General features: G+C 32.6%; 2 protein-coding genes across 2 annotated transcripts; one reads left to right on the forward strand and one right to left on the reverse strand.

Annotated features, from left to right (window-relative positions):
- Positions 1–3,470: 3,470 nt before the first annotated feature.
- LOC131647558 (nodulin-26-like) lies at positions 3,471–4,772 on the forward strand. The gene is made up of 5 exons (XM_058917446.1): positions 3,471–3,590; positions 3,701–3,925; positions 4,016–4,213; positions 4,356–4,417; positions 4,562–4,772. The coding sequence occupies exons 1-5, from the start codon at positions 3,474–3,476 to the stop codon at positions 4,770–4,772; spliced, it is 813 nt and encodes a 270-aa protein (XP_058773429.1). The 5' UTR covers positions 3,471–3,473.
- A 5,179-nt stretch (positions 4,773–9,951) lies between these two features.
- On the reverse strand, positions 9,952–11,393 carry LOC131647559 (large ribosomal subunit protein eL36x-like). Its single transcript, XM_058917447.1, has 4 exons — positions 11,290–11,393; positions 11,044–11,149; positions 10,257–10,456; positions 9,952–10,137 (listed from the first exon to the last, which is right to left on the reverse strand). Exons 2-4 carry the CDS (start codon positions 11,143–11,145, stop codon positions 10,107–10,109), a joined length of 333 nt encoding a protein of 110 aa, XP_058773430.1. The 5' UTR covers positions 11,146–11,149; positions 11,290–11,393; the 3' UTR covers positions 9,952–10,106.
- Positions 11,394–17,727: the final 6,334 nt, after the last annotated feature.

The following is a 17,727-nucleotide window of genomic DNA, read 5'->3' on the forward strand; positions in this document are numbered from 1 at the left end:
CGTATTATCGTCAAAACACCCGTAATCTCTAACACACCATTTGCATTGTTAGCATTGAGAGACGTGTATTATGCCTTTTCTACAAATGGACTAATAGGGATTCCTGCAGGGATGTAACAATGTTCTCTTTGAAACCATCTAAGGATTATGAATGTGTGTACTATGTAGATATCTACTTAGATTTTGGTGCCAACTATAGGTGCATAGTGTTTTAGGTACATAATAAGCCACACCATGAAGACACAAATAACATATAAGAAGTTCAATTAATTAAAGTGATCGATCGGATGATAAAAATGAAACTAACCCACTTATTCACAAGAAACAATTCCAAAAACTTGTTGATTCAAAAGTGAATGAAAGTATACACACAATTGAAATAAATATATTTCAATAAACATGCTTGAGCTTAATGCGAATACAAATTTAAATTAATTACACGAACAAATACTGATTTGTCTTTAAGATCCAAATAACAAACCACACAGTGGTTTATAAATAATTTAAGTCCAATCTTTGTGGGATCGATAATTTTCTTATCACGTTATACTAGTTTGACTGTTTATACTTACGCACATTATTGAAACCACTAGAAAGAACTCCACTTCTTCGAACCACTGAGGAAATGAGAAAAATTATTATTGACATAATATTTTGAAGAGGCATTATAAAGCATTAATAACTTCATATCCTCCCCTAGTAATAAGCTCTCAAAGGGAGAAAGTCGTATGTTTCTCTAATTTTTTTACTCAATGACCATACTCTCAGCTCAGTCTTAATATACGAAGATGAGAGAGTGGAAAGACTAGGAAATTTGGTAAGCAAGATATTCTGGGATGTCGAGGCAATATACTAAAACATAGAATGGATAAATGTTTTCACTGTCAACACAACATGACATATAAGACCTTATTTCTAGAGTTACCAAGTATTGGGAAAGACTAAGGATCCCGCATAATCTATCCAAAAGAAGGTTGACCTCGTAAAAACAATGGTGACATGGTCCATAGAGATCAGCATATGAGGGGTTCCTCTAATTTTTTTTTAGTCAATGGCCATGCTCCCAGCTCAATCTTAATATATGAAGACGAAAGAGAGGAATAATTTGGAAATATTGTAAGCGAGATATATCGGGATGTAGAGACAATATGCTTAAATATATAATGCATAAATTTTGTCATCATCAACACAACGAGACTTATAAGACCTTATTTCTAGAGTTACCGATTAATGGGAAAGACTGAGGATCCCGCATATTATGTCTAAGGTAAGATTGACCTCGTAAAAATGATGGTGACGTGGTCCATAGAGATCAGTATATGAGGAGTTCTCGAAGGACTAGACTCCATAAATATTGGGAAATCTTTGTTTTGCATTCAACACCATCTACAACGAGGTAGAATACAAAGAGAATGGGTATTACTCAACCTTATAACAACAATTTTTAAAGTATCTACAGAGGTAAAAGCATTAGCAAAGAAATTTATATTTTTTAAATGACATATTTCTTTAAAGCTTAGAATTCTAGATCAGACTCCATGTCTTGACTAGCTAGAATAAAAAAACTCAACAACATCCAAACAATAATCAAAAATAAAATCATGGCTCCCAAGCACGTAGACATTGATTGTATATTGCAACAAAGAATCTAGAAAATAGATGGCTCTTCCAATCTCGTATGTTAAAACCAAAAAAAAATTATTAAAGTCCTCCAAGGTAGGAAGGAATATAAAATTGTAATTTTCCCCAATACCTATTGATCTCAGGTTAACTATAAAGAAATAGAAGAACTACTCTCATGCTTAAATATTTAATTTGAGTAAAAGAAAAATATGTGATGATATAAACACTTTGGAGTATGTGTCATCCACATAGACAAAAGTTCATTGACTAGCTTGCTCTTCTAAATTTGTTTTTCGTAACCACTGATAATCCAAGACATAAATTAGCAAGTAAAAAAGTGTAACAAGTGTCACTAATACACTAATATATAAATATAAGATGTGATGAATACAGGTGACTTATCTTATTTTTACAAGATAAGAAAATAGAAGAATTACTGACATTCATATTTGTGGAACCAATAATCAACCTATTAATGTATTTGTCCTATCTTAATAAAACGGTGGTTGCAAATATAAAGAATGACTAAGAAGTAACATGTGTAGGAGACATTCTAGTGTATAAAATTAAGTTTTTTATTTTAAAATGTGTTAGAAATTTGGTAAGAGAATATAGTATAATATGTACTATTCTTGGTTTTAAAAAGGATACAACATTTTTTATAGATTGAAATTTAATAGTCCAGACATTTTTCAATTGATAATTTTTCCTTGAATTTAGAAAGAAAAAGTAATGGCCACTTCCACTTTAACATATAAAAATGTTAAGTATATAGAATTTTAGCTATAAGAATTTTGACTCCCCTAAAATTATAGAGTATAGTATTACTATTATAGTGACCCGATACAATATAATAACATTTTATTTAAATTTTTAATTATTTATGTTATTGAGCAAACTAAAATAAAAAATTTGCACTTTCTTTTTTGGATGAAACCAGAGTTATATTATTTCAAATTATGATTAAATTTTATTACGAAAAGTAGATGTTCATTTTGAAACTTGAAAGATTCAAATATACAAAATATTTGGCTTAAAGATATGACAAAGATAATATTAATAATAATAATGATAATATTAAAAATAATAATGATAAAGAATTGAGGTATAAACTTATTGTGTTACTATCTTAGACTTAAGATCAACCTTGGTGACTGCATCCCTTAACTACCTAGAGACATGACTAGTTATTATGGTGGTTGTGTTAATCATTGTGTAAAATGTTCACAACTAAAGGTAATGGTGGTGGCGGTGGAAAAAGTATATTACTTTGCCGGATCTTATATTATTTTAAAACAGGTAAACAAAATCAATCATTTAGTTAGTGTAACTCAGAATTATGATTTGTGACAGATAGCACACAAGCTTAGAGTGATTTTAAAAGAAAATAATCACTCAAGAAAATTGTTGGAATATTCAGATGTATGTATGTAAATACGTACATAAGATAAGAGAAAGAGACCACAAAGCATTGATTCTAACAAAAATGAGACGTATGAACGAAATTTTTGTGAGTATCCCAAAAAAGAATTATACGATTATCACACTGCATTTTCTATAATTGGAGTTTTTCTATCCAACTGATCAGGTCAAAACTTACCAACTCAACATAAAAATTTCAAATCAAAATAATCTTACTTTAGATTTTGTTTAGTCAAATCTTTTTTTCTTATTTAAAACATACATTCTGCCAACCATATTATTAAACATTAGCATGTTTGTTTTCCCTATAAATTGGCGATGTTGCATCTCTATTCTTCATTCATCACATCTAATCCCACAATCAAAACATAAAAACATTGTTTGATATAATAAATATCTTAACGTTATCCTTAAATACTCTATTAGACATGGGTGATAATTCAGATAGTAATAGAAACCTTGATGTGGTTTTAAATGTAAGCAACGATGCCACGAAAAAGTGTGACGAGTCAAGCATTGAAGATTATGTACCTCTTTTGCAAAAGGTGGCTTTTCTTAAGATCTTAACTTTAAACAAAATCAATTATTGTTTTTGATATATGATATTTTAATTAAACGATGACTAAAACATGGTTGTGTTTTTTGTTGAATATAGTTGGTGGCAGAGGTAGTGGGAACATTCTTCTTAATATTTGTTGGATGTGGCTCTGTAGTTGTGAACCTTAACAATGATAATGTAGTGACACTCCCTGGAATTGCAATTGTTTGGGGACTTGCAGTTGTGGTATTGGTATATTCTCTTGGTCATATCTCTGGTGCTCATTTCAATCCTGCAGTCACCATTGCTCATGCCTCCACCAAAAGATTTCCACTGATGCAGGTGAATTAACAAACACACTTTCATGTATGATAATATTCTTATTGTATATTTTTTCTGACGAAATTGGTTTTAATTTAATTTTGAATGCAGGTACCATCATATATAATTGCTCAACTCATTGGATCAATACTTGCAAGTGGAGCTCTCAAAATTATATTCAGTGACAAAGAAAATCATTTTGTGGGAACACTTCCCGCTGGTTCTAATCTCCAAGCTTTTGTGGTTGAGTTTATAATCACTTTCTACCTTATGTTCATCATTTCTGGAGTTGCCACCGATAATAGAGCGGTAAAATTCACTAATTAATTGTATTAACATATTTTAAAAGATTAAATTACTTAAATTTATCTTTACGTTATATATGAAACTTTCAAATATTATTCAACCATGTCTCATAGCTATTGTTAATTAATTTTATTTATTTCTGTAGATCGGTGAATTGGCAGGACTTGCAGTTGGATCTACAATTATTATATGTGTGTTATTTGCCGGGTATTACTCTTTAGACCTTAATAACGAGTATAGATCATTAAGTAAAACAAATATTGTACATTTTTTAATTTAATAAAGAGGTTACATGTTTTGTGAGATATTTTAAACTTAAAACTTACTTGTGAATGAAAATATATTTGACAGACCAATCACGGGAGCATCAATGAATCCAGCGAGAAGTTTAGGGCCAGCTATTGTACACCACGAATATAGAGGAATATGGATATATTTGGTGTCACCTACTCTAGGAGCATTGGCTGGTACGCATGCATATGCTTTCATTAGATTCACAAGCAAACCAGTGCGTGAGCTCACCAAGAGTAGTTCATTCCTTAAAGGTTCGGGAAGCAAGTGATCATAATGATTATAAATGAATGAAAATTCATTTTTAAATTTTGAATAACACCACGTATTAGGGTCCAAGTGTACAAGAACAATTTTCTACTCAGATAGTGTGAGGAATAACCTTGTATTGTACATACAACTAAAGGAAATGAAACATTTAGATTCATATTATGTTTCCTCAAGCATGATATTTTCTGCAATTAAAATATATTTCTATAGTGCGGTATGCATTCATAACAATAATGTTCGTTCGATCGAAATACATCATAGACTCACCAAGTAGAATCATTTTCATATTTCTCATCTCCTTCGTGGGGTGCACTAAATTTCATGTTGCAATTAAATTTTCCTCTATTAAGTTGAGTCAACTTTTAGCTCGACCACTAAATCAATAAGGAAACAATATGAATCTAAATGCATCATAAATAACCTAGGTTTCTTTGAAATATTTTCCACCTCTAGAATTTTCTTGAGGTACAAGAGTGGATCATCTATTGCAACACAAGAAAATTGTCATACACTTAGGGACATCTAAAACATCACTGGTTAGAATTCAAACGAGAAGTTAAGATGCAAGGCCTAATGATTCTGTTATTCATCGTATTATCGTCAAAACACCCGTAATCTCTAACACACCATTTGCATTGTTAGCATTGAGAGTCGTGTATTATGCCTTTTCTACAAATGGACTAATAGGGATTCCTGCAGGGATGTAACAATGTTCTCTTTGAAACCATCTAAGGATTATGAATGTGTGTACTATGTAGATATCTACTTAGATTTTGGTGCCAACTATAGGTGCATAGTGTTTAGGTACATAATAAGCCACACCATGAAGACACAAATAACATATAAGAAGTTCAATTAATTAAAGTGATCGATCGGATGATAAAAATGAAACTAACCCACTTATTCACAAGAAACAATTCCAAAAACTTGTTGATTCAAAAGTGAATGAAAGTATACACACAATTGAAATAAATATATTTCAATAAACATGCTTGAGCTTAATGCGAATACAAATTTAAAGTAATTACACGAACAAATACTGATTTGTCTTTAAGATCCAAATAACAAACCACACAGTGGTTTATAAATAATTTAAGTCCAATCTTTGTGGGATCGATAATTTTCTTATCACGTTATACTAGTTTGACTGTTTATACTTACGCACATTACTGAAACCACGAGAAAGAACTCCACTTCTTCGAACCACTGAGGAAATGAGAAAAATTATTATTGACATAATATTTCGAAGAGGCACTATAAAGCATTAATAACTTCATATCCTCCCCTAGTAATAAGCTCTCGAAGGGAGAAAGTCGTATGTTTCTCTAATTTTTTTACTCAATGACCATACTCTCAGCCCAATCTTAATATACGAAGATGAAAGAGAGGAAAGACTAGGAAATTTGGTAAGCAAGATATTATGGGATGTCGAGATAATATACTAACACATAGAATGCATAAATGTTGCCATTGTCAACACAACATGACATATAAGACCTTATATCTAGAGTTACCTAGTATTGGGAAAGACTAAGGATCCCGCATAATATATCCAAGAGAATATTGACCTCGTAAAAACAATGGTGATTGACCTCGTAAGGTAAGATTGAGGATCCCGCATATTATGTCTAAGGTAAGATTGACCTCGTAAAAATGATGTTGACGTGGTCCATAGAGATCAGTATATGAGGAATTCTCGAAGGACCAGACTCCATAAATATTGGGAAATCTTTGTTTTGCATTCAACACCATCAACAACGAGGTAGAATACAAAGAGAATGGGTATTACTCAACCTTATAACAACAATTTTTAAAATATCTACAGAGGTAAGAGCATTAGCAAAGAAATTTATATTTTTTAACTGACATATTTCTTTAAAGATTAGAATTCTAGATCAGACGCCATGTCTAGACTAGCTAGCATAAAGAATCTCAATAACATTCAAACATTAATCAGAAATAAAATTATGGCTCCTCTATGATACTGCATTCATTGTTGATTTAACGGAAAGGTGGTGGAAGACCACTTTGGTATGTATCCCTGGCATGTCGGAGGATTATAAGGCGAACAAGTCTATGTTCTTTCTTAATAAGGATACTAGCTCCTACTTCTCAGAATCAGAAAGGGAGGTGTCTATCTAGGTGATATGATTGTCTAAGGGTACAATTTATACCTCTTTTATGTCCTTTGTGGGAGTGTTCCTTTCGTTCTCTATTTATAATCTTGGATCCCAATTTACAACATTTATTTCTTGTTCATCTAGTATCGGGGCAACAGCTATGGTGATTAGTTTCCTTCTCATTTCCACATATTTTGTTAACATTCCTGTATTACACGCTTGGCATACTAACTAGAGAAACCTAGAACATTTGGATGTCGTTTGGGTCTAGTCGAAGCCCTTGAAAGGCGCTCTAGAATATGACATCTGTTGATCTTCCAATGTCAGATAAAACTCGCTTCACATCCTAATCATCATACTTTATTGTAATGTCCATGGGATCATTGTTGTGAGAGATAATATTGATGGTGTCTTCACTGAAGAATCTGATTTTGGACTGTAGCCCTTCTCCAAGTCTACTATAGGGTCATCGAGTATGACATTTTCATTCAAAACTTACCTAACATATTCTCGGTGAGAAGATCTAGATTTTCCCCTACCAGTAAAACATCTAACAATGTGTTGATATCAATCTTGGATTTTTCGTTTTGTCATCCTTTTGAGGAAGGTGACAAAAATCAGCGGTGCATAATGGTAAGTGTGGGAGGCTGAAATAGAGGCGGGCTTCAGAGATTTTATGTGACATTAAGGTACCACTCAAGCTGAAGGGGAAATTTTATTGGACCGCGGTAAAACTTGCAATGTTGTACACGACAAAATATTGAGTTCTGAAGAATCATCGCGAGAATAAAATAAGTATAGCAAAGATAAGGATGTTGTATTAGATGTGTGATAAGACTAGAAATGGTATGATTATAAATGAAAATATTAGAGAGTGTCAGGGTAACTCATATAGTAGAGAAGCTAGTGGAAAATAGACTTAAGTGGTTTGAGCATGTAGAAAGAAGACTTGTAGATTTTGTGGTAAGGAGATTGATCGTATGGAAAAAATCAAACAACTAGTGGAAGATGAATGTCTAGAAAGACTATAAAAGAAGTTATTAAAAAAGATCTTGAGATTAATGATTTGAAGAGAAATATGGTTATGAATAGAACATTATCTCAAAAGTTAATTAATATAGTAAATCTCACTTATTAGAATAAGATTTGATTGTTGTTTGTTTAGCATAATAAAGCATCATATTCGTAAGCTTTTGTCAACTATATAAATTAGTACTAAATTATAAAACATAGTACTAAATTATAAAACATATAAAAGAACTATCCAAAATTAACAGGTTCATAAGTTTCGAAAGTAGTTAAAAATTAAAACTCTTCAAAATTACAAAAGTTAATTTCTTCAAAATATATAAAATTTGGTAAATTGTATTATATTTTTGTTTTATTTCGGAGTTTAGTATGTATTTGTTTAAAATAAAAATTGAAATCCGACCTTGCGACGGATTAATCCAAAGGGACCAATCTCACCATTTACTTACAGGGCCCCGTTTAAAGTCAGAGCAAAGCTCTGTATGGACTAGCCCAACACATGAATTGTTGCGGAATTCGAATTTGAAACCTTAAGGATATGTTTGGGAGTTTGGAGGGGAAGGGAGGGGAGGACTTTAGAAAATAGAAGGAATTGGGTGAGAAGGATAAAAAGATTTTGGGTATGAGGGTTTTGGAGGGTTTGAGTTTATTCATAACACCAAAAACCCCATAAAATGGGGGAACTCAAAAATTGTATTGAAGGAGGGTTTTGAAGGGCTTACATAAATTTTTCAAATATCTTTTAGGTTCTTATACTATTTTGAAAATTAAAAATTTATTAATGATAAAAACTCTTTTATCATTCAAAACAAATTCATTTTTTCAAAAAATGTCAAATATTTTCCTATATTTTTTTAAAATTTTGTTTTTGGAAGTCTTCCCCTCCCCTCCCCTCCCCTCTAAACTCCCAAACATAGCCTAAAAGAACATACTCTTAAGACCCAAGCTTCAACCACTAGACCAACTCATCAGAGTTTAGTATGTATTAACTTGGATAAAATCGGTGATTTAACTCAACATCTATATCCGAAAACATAAAATCAAACAATTTTACAAATTAAAACTCGACAACCTCAGTGTACTCGTACTCTTAAACAAAAACAGTGCCTAAAAGAAAACATGAGCACATTGCCCATACCATTTTTCTAAGTGCCAATATACATCTCAAGTTTTGGGATGATGTTCTTAATATAAGACATTTAATAAGTCGGATGTCATCCTCTGTTTTAAATTATCATGTTCTTCAATCTATGTTGTACATTTAGAACCTTTAAATCATGTACTTACTGTTGTGTTATGATATTCGCCCTCGTTATTCAGTGCATGTATATTAAAAGTTTAGGTTGGTTGATTCCGCATTTTTTTTAAATTGACAAGGCATTTGATAGCAGCAGTAATATTCAGCTTACAAAAAAATTTAAGAAACAGTTTCAGAACACTATGTTGACATCTAACAGATATAAAAAGAAAAAAAAAAAAAAACACCTATAATTGTAATGCTAATTTTAAAATTTTGCCGTGAAGGAGACTGAATAAACTTCCACAAGAATGTCTCCAATGAAAATCTCCCAGGAGAGAAACTGAAAGAATAAATGGATTATAATTCCACTGGAATGCCTCCAATGAAAATCTCCCAGGAGAGAAACTGAGAATAAACTATTATGATATAAACGTCCACTAGAATGCCTCCAATGAAAATTTCCCAGGAGAGAAATTGAAAGAATAAAGGATTGTGATATAATCATAATGATAGATATTGACAGCAGTAGAGTGTAAGGGATGCATCAATAATGACAAAGGGTGACACCCAAGGATGGAGAAGGATGTTATTAGTTATAATAATGTAGGATGATAGGGATCGGAGCATCAGAGAATGATGGCAGCAGTGCATGGCATTACACCATTTCGGCAATTGTGGAGGGTGGCAGGCAGTGGTTAACAGCCCAACAACAAAGGGAATACAGTGGTGGAGACCACAACAATTATGGAGAATTGAAAGAAAATTCACAAAAGTGGAACAGACAACAAAAGTTCAAATGAAAAAGATTTTCCTATTTTATATTAGAACAGAGATTAATCCAACAGCACTTTCCATAAATCATATAGTCAAAACAAGATATCTCTAGAAGTAAAATCACACTACATAATTTAACCAAAACAAAACTTGTCTTCCAAAATAAAATTACTTATTTCTTCTTGTCACCTGCTCCACCAGCCCTGCACACACAATCAAAAGATAACACATGAAGTCAATTTTCATCAAGTAAACAAAAAATCCACTAATAAAAACACATAGCCTTAACATGTATAAATACAAAAATAGAATGAAGCTTAACCTCATCTTGCGGAGAACGTTGGACATCTCCTCACGCTTCTTCTTTGCACGCTTGTGGGTTCCAAGCTTTCTCTTGGCAACTTTCAGTGCCCTCTTATCCTTTCCAACCTTCAGCAATTCAGTGATGCGCTTTTCATAAGGTGCAAAGCCAGCAACCTCGCGGATTAGGTTCCTTACAAAGTGCACACGCTTGCTTGTTTTCTGTTGAAAGCAATATACTTATTAAGACCAACGAACATCATCAAAGATACACATGCCAAAAATATCAAAACACAATCATACTTTAGTCCCTTTCAACAAACTTCAAGCTTATTAAAATTAAAATAAACAAACTTCAATTAGGAAAATATAGTATTAATAAAAAAAAGTTGTTATACAAAAAAGTATCTTTTAATCAAGAAAATATAAAATTAATAAAAAAGGATTCGTTAATCCAAGGCTGATTCATAATCATATGGTAGATAGCAATGACGCCTCTGGAAAAAAAGAGTAGGTGTCTGTATCAGTGTTCGAAACCGACACTAACATTTGTGGTTGCTTTTAATTTATTCATTTTTTCAAACTATTATTATCAGTGTCGACATGTCAGGGTCAGTGTCGTGATACCGGTGTCAGTGCTTTGTAGGTAGATACTCAAATACAGTGAGTTGAAACAATTTCACTAATGAAGCCACAATTAAATTGCATTGAAACAAAACTGATCTAAATCTCAAATTAACAAACATTAAACAAAACTTTCATATAAACAAATCGTAATTCCAAACAGAAAACATAATTGAAAATCTTACCCCTTTACGACTGGAGGGTCGTGGAGCCAACTCCTTCTTGGTAACAATATGACCCTTGTTCAATCCAACGAAAAGACCAGTGCTTGGCTGCTTCGGAGCCATTTTCCTGTAAAATTTCCCAATTCGAAACCCTCAATACCAATTTCAAATATTGAAACAGAATCTAAGAGCAATATTAAACGAGTCAAATCAACAAAAAATTGATTGAAAGAGTGAGAAGAGAAGAAAGAAAAACGATTCGTATACCTGCTGTAGCTTGAACTAGGGTTTTGAGAGTTTCAGCTTCGCTTTTTATTGCAGGGAAAAAAGAAAGATGAAAACCCATTTATATCGGGTCGGGTTATGGACTCAGAATAAATCGGATAAAATATGCTTTTTTTGGTACGGTTATGGGTATTACTTTTAGTACCCCTCTTTTTCTTGACACTCGTTCTATGAGTATATTTTTTTTCAACATGCTATTTTCAAGAATTTTGTCTCCTAAAATTTATTTATTTTTATGGTTTTACATTTTATTTTAGAATTATACTTTTGAGGTAAAACAAGTATGAATTTTTTCAAAGAGTGCATAAAAATGAGTATATTTTAAATATCATGATTGAAAATGTATTTGAGTAGTGTTGATAAGACTCTCTAAGATATTTTTTATTGACTGAACTTTATGTGAGTTCTATTAAATCTTGTGGATCCTATATAAATTTAGTAGATTAATTAAAAAATTAATCAATGAAAAATGAGACTAATTTTACATTTTTTTTACCGCATCAAGTAGTCCCAACAATCCATGGTTATTAGTTATTACAATAATTATTGTTAAAATGAATGTCAAACAATAATTTAAAATATGAAGGATATGATGAACAAACAATTTAAAATAGGGGAATACTCTTTCCATTCTTATGAGCGTCTGTCACACCTCTGAAAATTTAAAATTGTCCTTCATACGTTTGAAGATACATGGCAACCAAAATCACACAAATCTTTGTCTTTTTGATATTCACTCTATTTTAAACAAAATATGATCTGGAAATGCATCTCCGTACGTCATTTAGTTGTATCTAGAGCAGGGCCGGTCCCGACATTTTCGAGGCCCTGGACAAACAAAATAAATGGACCCCTAACAGTAAATAACCATCAAAAATAAAATTTAATTTAAAATCTCATTATAAATTTTAATTAATTATATAAAAATTATTTTATAATTAAAATTTGAAAAATGTTAATTATCACAAAAATTATTTCAAATGAGTTAATTGCATGAATAGCTTTTAAATATTTAATTATAACATATATCTTATTATAAATTTTAATTAATTATATATACATTATTTTATAATTAAAATTAAAATAGCTATAAAATAGCTGAGAGAGTGTGTAATTATTTGATACTAAAATTTAATTAACTAAATTTATCTTTTTAAAAATAATTTGTTGCAATCTTTATTTAATGTTTAGATTGAAATAGCTACAAAAGAATGGAACCACGATTTGTTGCAAATCTTTATTTAATGTTTAGATTGAAATAGCTATAAAAGAATGGAGTTTATGTAAAGAATTGAAAAGTTTGATGCTACTAAATATTATTATAAATTTTAATTGATTATACACACATTATTTTATAATTAAAATTAAAAAAAATGTAATTGTCAAAAAATTATACTTAAAACCTGAGAGAGTGTGTAATTATTTGATACTAAAATATAATTAACTAGATTTGTCTTTTTTTTTTTTTAAATACTTTGTTGCAATTTATTTAATGTTTAGATTGAAATAGCTATAAAAGAAAGGAGTTTATGTAAAGAATTGAAAAGTTTGATGTCAAAAGGAATCGAACCAGGAAAATTACACCTCCCAAGCAATAGCTAAACCACTGAACTACAACCAGCTAGTTGTCTCTAATTTTCGCTAACAGGTTCGTAATTTATTATTCAAATATTGTAATCTCTTAATTACACCTCCCAAAATTGAGGCCCCCATTATTTTGAGGCCCTGGGCTGTGGGCCTGCTTGCCCAGGCCCAGGGCCGGCCCTGATCTAGAGATGCATCACTGTACGTTATTTGGACGTATTCAGATATGCATCTCCGAAATATCCTTCGTACTCAATTACTTTGTTTTTATTCACTAAATTTGATATTTTTTTAGGCACACATTTTAAGTCATTTAAATCTATAATACTTTAGATCATTTTAGGCATTAAATTATAAGGAAAACAAATATATTAATTGATTAAAACATAGTACTCAATTGTAAAAAAAGTCATACAAAAAGTTGTTCTAAAATTACAAAACAATACAATCAAGCAAAACCTACTTGGTATGTCTAACCCCTGTCTTCTTCTCCGCCTGTACTGCAAGGCATTCTGTGCCTCAGGAATCGCGCCCTCTACGAGGGTCAACTGGAGACTATCATCCTCAAAGAGTCTCGCATCTATGCTTGATCTCCTCATCTCCACAATACGTTGACAAATCACTGACACGTCCTCAGTGTGGTCATCCTTAGCCTTAGGTACATTATGATTAGCTGGTCTATGTTGTCTTCTAGCAATGTCTGGTGTTATGATAGGGTGTGACGCTCTTTAGAACTGCGTCACGTAGCCATCAGCATAAGTCTAATGCAAAGGATTTGACACCTTGCGATACTCCTCTTGTACCAAGTGACTCTTGAAATCCTTCAGTATCACATAAAGATCTTTGCGGTAGATGGATGGAGGAGCGGACTCTGAGGGGTGTCTCGGAATAATCTACAAATAGTCAAATTGGCGCATCACTCGCTCAAGCAAATGAGGATACATAAGAGATGACTCACATGTCAGCCATCTAGAGTATAATGAAATGACGTCTAAGACGCGTCTCGCGGTGACCCTCAAAGTGCATATTGACCGAAATATTATTTGGTACATGACGGTCAATATGCACTTTGAATGGCTCGATCACATTATTTCCACTGTATAAGGTAAATGCGGCAGCACGTGGCCAATCCTTAGTGTAGGTAGGCACAATATTAAAATATGTGGCCCACCCGGTGATGCAATGGAAGTGGGAGATAATTCATCCCCAGAAATGGTTCAGATACAATATTAATAACACGTGTCAAAAATGAGTTATGGAAATCTTAGTAACAATAATCACCGTAAGCAACATGCAACTACCTTTGGTTTCACTTTTACCCTTGTTTACCTTATGAGCCATGTGAAATTCGTACACATTGTGGATGCACAATAGGTGTTTTATGAAATGTGTGAAAGATAAGGTTATGTGTATGAGAGATATATGGGGTACCCACTAATCCAAACAAGATAATTATTATTTTAAACACACAAAGATTGAAGAAAGAGATGGAAACAAGTGCAAATTCAGAATGGGTGTAAATAGGGTTTTGTGAAGGATGATTTTGATGAAGGTTCAAGGTGTGAAATAGAAGAGGGATGAAAAGTTGTGTTAGTTGGGATGATTTGTTGTGAAGGTTAGGTTTTATGAAGATGAAAGGTTGTAATGGTTGATGATGTTTTATGAAAATGATGAATTTGAGTGAGGAGGAAAAGGATTCAGATTGGATGAAAGATTTTCTATATTAAGTTTAAGGGTATAAATGAGGGACGATATACACAACAGAAAAATATTCAAAAATCAGGTCGTATGCGTCGACCTATCTGACATATGCGACGACCTATCTGACATATGCGTCGACCTAAAGAGCATTTGTTTTATAAAAAATTGGTAAAATTTGATTTAAGTGACGACCTATAGTGGATATGCGTCAACACATACTGTATAGAGGTGAGAGATTAAAGAAATTGAGTTTATGTGTCGACATGTCGCATATAGGCGTCGACACATATGGTACAACTTTTGAAAAACTACAAAAAATGTCTCCATGTGTCAACCTATATGAGTTAGGCGTCGACACATGTTGCACCAATATTTAGAAATATGAAAATTTGAATATATTTGTCGACCTGTAGCTTCTAGGTGTCGACACATACAGAACATATTTGTAAAAAATCAAAAAATTATGGTTTTAGGTCGACCTCTAAGGTGATGAGTCGAGGCATACAGTATGAATGAAACAAAAACATGCAAATACTTCATTGTTCATGCAATAAACTTATAGGATAACATGTTCAAACTTCAAACGAGTCAAAATACTTCTAATTGAAGCTAGATGACATGAAACACCTATGATAACAATACAATAACATGAAGTCACTATAAACATATAGATTGAAAACACATGGTTTAACACACATGAGATGTATTATTTATCAAATATATCACATAATTTGGATCAAAAACACGCAAGAGAAAAAAATTTACTTACAAAGAGAAATGTGAAATAATGCTACCTCGTCGGACGAATGACAGGCAATACACTCGCATAAAAGGAACTTTCTAAAGAAAGTTGAAAAGAATGGAAAGAGTGCATGCAACAAAATATTTAGGAAAAATTTAAGATATCGAGAATAGTTAATTCCCATCGAATATTGAAAAATTGCTCAGTCGCGAGAGGTTTTGTAAAAATGTCTGCAAGTTGATTTTTGCTATCAATGTGTTCAAAAATGACATCACCAGTTTCAACATGATCACGTAGGAAATGGTGACGTATCTAAATGTGTTTAGTACAAGAGTGTAAGACTAGGATTTTGGTTACGTTGATCGCACTAGTATTATCACACATTATTGGAATACGTTGAAGTTTATTGTCAAAGTCAAGTAGTTGTTGTTTGAGCCATTAAATTTGTGCACAAAAACTATGGACTGCAACGTATTTCCCCTTGACAGTTGACAAAGCAACAGAAAATTGTTTCTTGCTATGCCAACTAATTAAGGAATTTGAAAATAGCTGGCAAGTTCCACTAATACTTTTCCTATCTGATTTTCAACCAACAAAGTCGGAATTGGAGTAACCAACCAAACGACAATCGCTTACTTTGGAAAATCAAAGCCCATACTTAGATGAACCTTGCAAGTATATAAGGATGCACATTACAACTTTTAAATGTGGTTCCTTAGGAGCGGATTAATACCTAGCTCACACAAACACACACACTAAACATAATATCAGGCCTAGATACGGTAAGATACAAAAGAGATTTGATTGTACCTTTATACTTTTTGATGTCTACATCCTTACCATGTTCATCTTTGTCTAAGTTCTCGTTAGTGGGCATTGGAGTGTTGATTAAATTTGAATTTGTCATTCCAAAGTGTTTAAGCAAATATTGAGAGTATTTTGATTGATACACAAACGTCCCTTCTTTGAGCTGCTTGATATGAAGTCCGAGAAAGTGAATCAACTCTCCTATTAGACTCATTTCAAATTCACCCTGCATTAGCTTTGAGAACTCTTTGACCAATTGCATGTTAGTAGAACCAAATATAATGGCATTCACATAAATTTTAACTAGAAGAATGTGTTTTCCTTTACATTTGATGAAAAATGTTGTTTCAACCTTCCATCAAGAGTATCCTTGATCAAGTAAAAACTTAGTCAGTCTCTTATACCAAGCGATAGGGGCTTGTTTGAGACCATACAAAGCTTGTTTTAATTTTAAAGCGTGGTTAGGATACTCGTGATTTTCAAAATTGGGAGGTTGTGATACCATTACCATTAAGGAAAACACATCTCACGTCCATTTGAAATCTGTGGAGCATGCAAAGGCTAGTAAAAGACGTATACTTTCAGGCGGGCAACCGGAGCATAAGCCTCATCATATATGTCATCCTCTTTGTTGTATCCTTGGGCCACTAGTCATGCCTTGTTCCTTGTTATCACTCTACTTTTATCCAATTTATTTCTAAAAATTCACCTAGTGCATATGACTTGATGATCTCGCGGTGGTGGGACAAGGTCTCACACATCATTTCTTTTAAATTGATCCAACTCTTATTTCATGGCCATAAGGCAATGCTCGTCAAGTAAGGCTTTTTTTTGCGTTTTTAGGTTCAATTTGAGACACAAATACAAAGTGATAACAGAAATTACTTATCTTAGAGTGTGACTGCAGTCACGCCTTTGGTGATGTCTCTGAGAATGTTGTTGAGTGGATGGTCTTTGGCTGTCCTCCAAGCTAAGAGGAGGTCATCCACTTCAGCTGGACTTTCGTCCTCCTCTTTTACATGCTCTTTGTCATACCCCAAAATTTGCCCATGTCATTTTCCATACACAAAATCAAATCAAAAGACAAAGCTCCAAAACACAGTCTCCTATACACAAGCTCTGAATTAGGGTTTGACTAGTTCAAGAGAAAATCATTGAATCAATGGCTCAAGGTGGTTCCATATGGTCACTAACATCCCAAAGTATCTCCATATAAAGTTTCAAGTCAAACAGAGCAAATTTAGGCCTCAAATCATGATTAGGTCAACAGTCGACTCTCAAGGGCAAAACAGTCATTTCAAGCCAAAAATACAGTCAAAGTTCAAGATATTTGGTCAACAATATCCTCTTAACCCTAAAATCATCACTTGATCAAGGGTTGATCATGATGATGCAAGAAAAGATCAGAGAAGTCAAAAGTCAAGAGTTACTATTTTAGGCATGAACTGAAAAAGTCAACCGAACTTTGAAAAACCACCAAAAATTCATACTTGATCAGAAAAATTCCCACCAAAGCTCATTTTGAAGGGAATTCATTCCTCTATCCAATGGTCCAAGAATCAAGGCTCACAGGTCAATGGTTTAAG

The sequence above is a fragment of the Vicia villosa genome, linkage group LG2 (genome assembly GCF_029867415.1).
Source record: "Vicia villosa cultivar HV-30 ecotype Madison, WI linkage group LG2, Vvil1.0, whole genome shotgun sequence".
Classification (NCBI taxonomy): Eukaryota; Viridiplantae; Streptophyta; class Magnoliopsida; order Fabales; family Fabaceae; genus Vicia; species Vicia villosa.

Coding starts and splice junctions, on each gene's coding strand:
- LOC131647558 (XM_058917446.1), top strand. CDS start 3,474: ATGGGTGATAATTCAGATAGTAATAGAAACCTTGATGTGGTTTTAAAT. Junction 4,214..4,355: donor TTGCCACCGATAATAGAGCG/GTAAAATTCACT, acceptor TTATTTCTGTAG/ATCGGTGAATTGGCAGGACT. Junction 4,418..4,561: donor ATATGTGTGTTATTTGCCGG/GTATTACTCTTT, acceptor TATATTTGACAG/ACCAATCACGGGAGCATCAA.
- LOC131647559 (XM_058917447.1), bottom strand. CDS start 11,145: ATGGCTCCGAAGCAGCCAAGCACTGGTCTTTTCGTTGGATTGAACAAG. Junction 10,457..11,043: donor GACCCTCCAGTCGTAAAGGG/GTAAGATTTTCA, acceptor TGCTTTCAACAG/AAAACAAGCAAGCGTGTGCA. Junction 10,138..10,256: donor AACGTTCTCCGCAAGATGAG/GTTAAGCTTCAT, acceptor TTGTGTGTGCAG/GGCTGGTGGAGCAGGTGACA.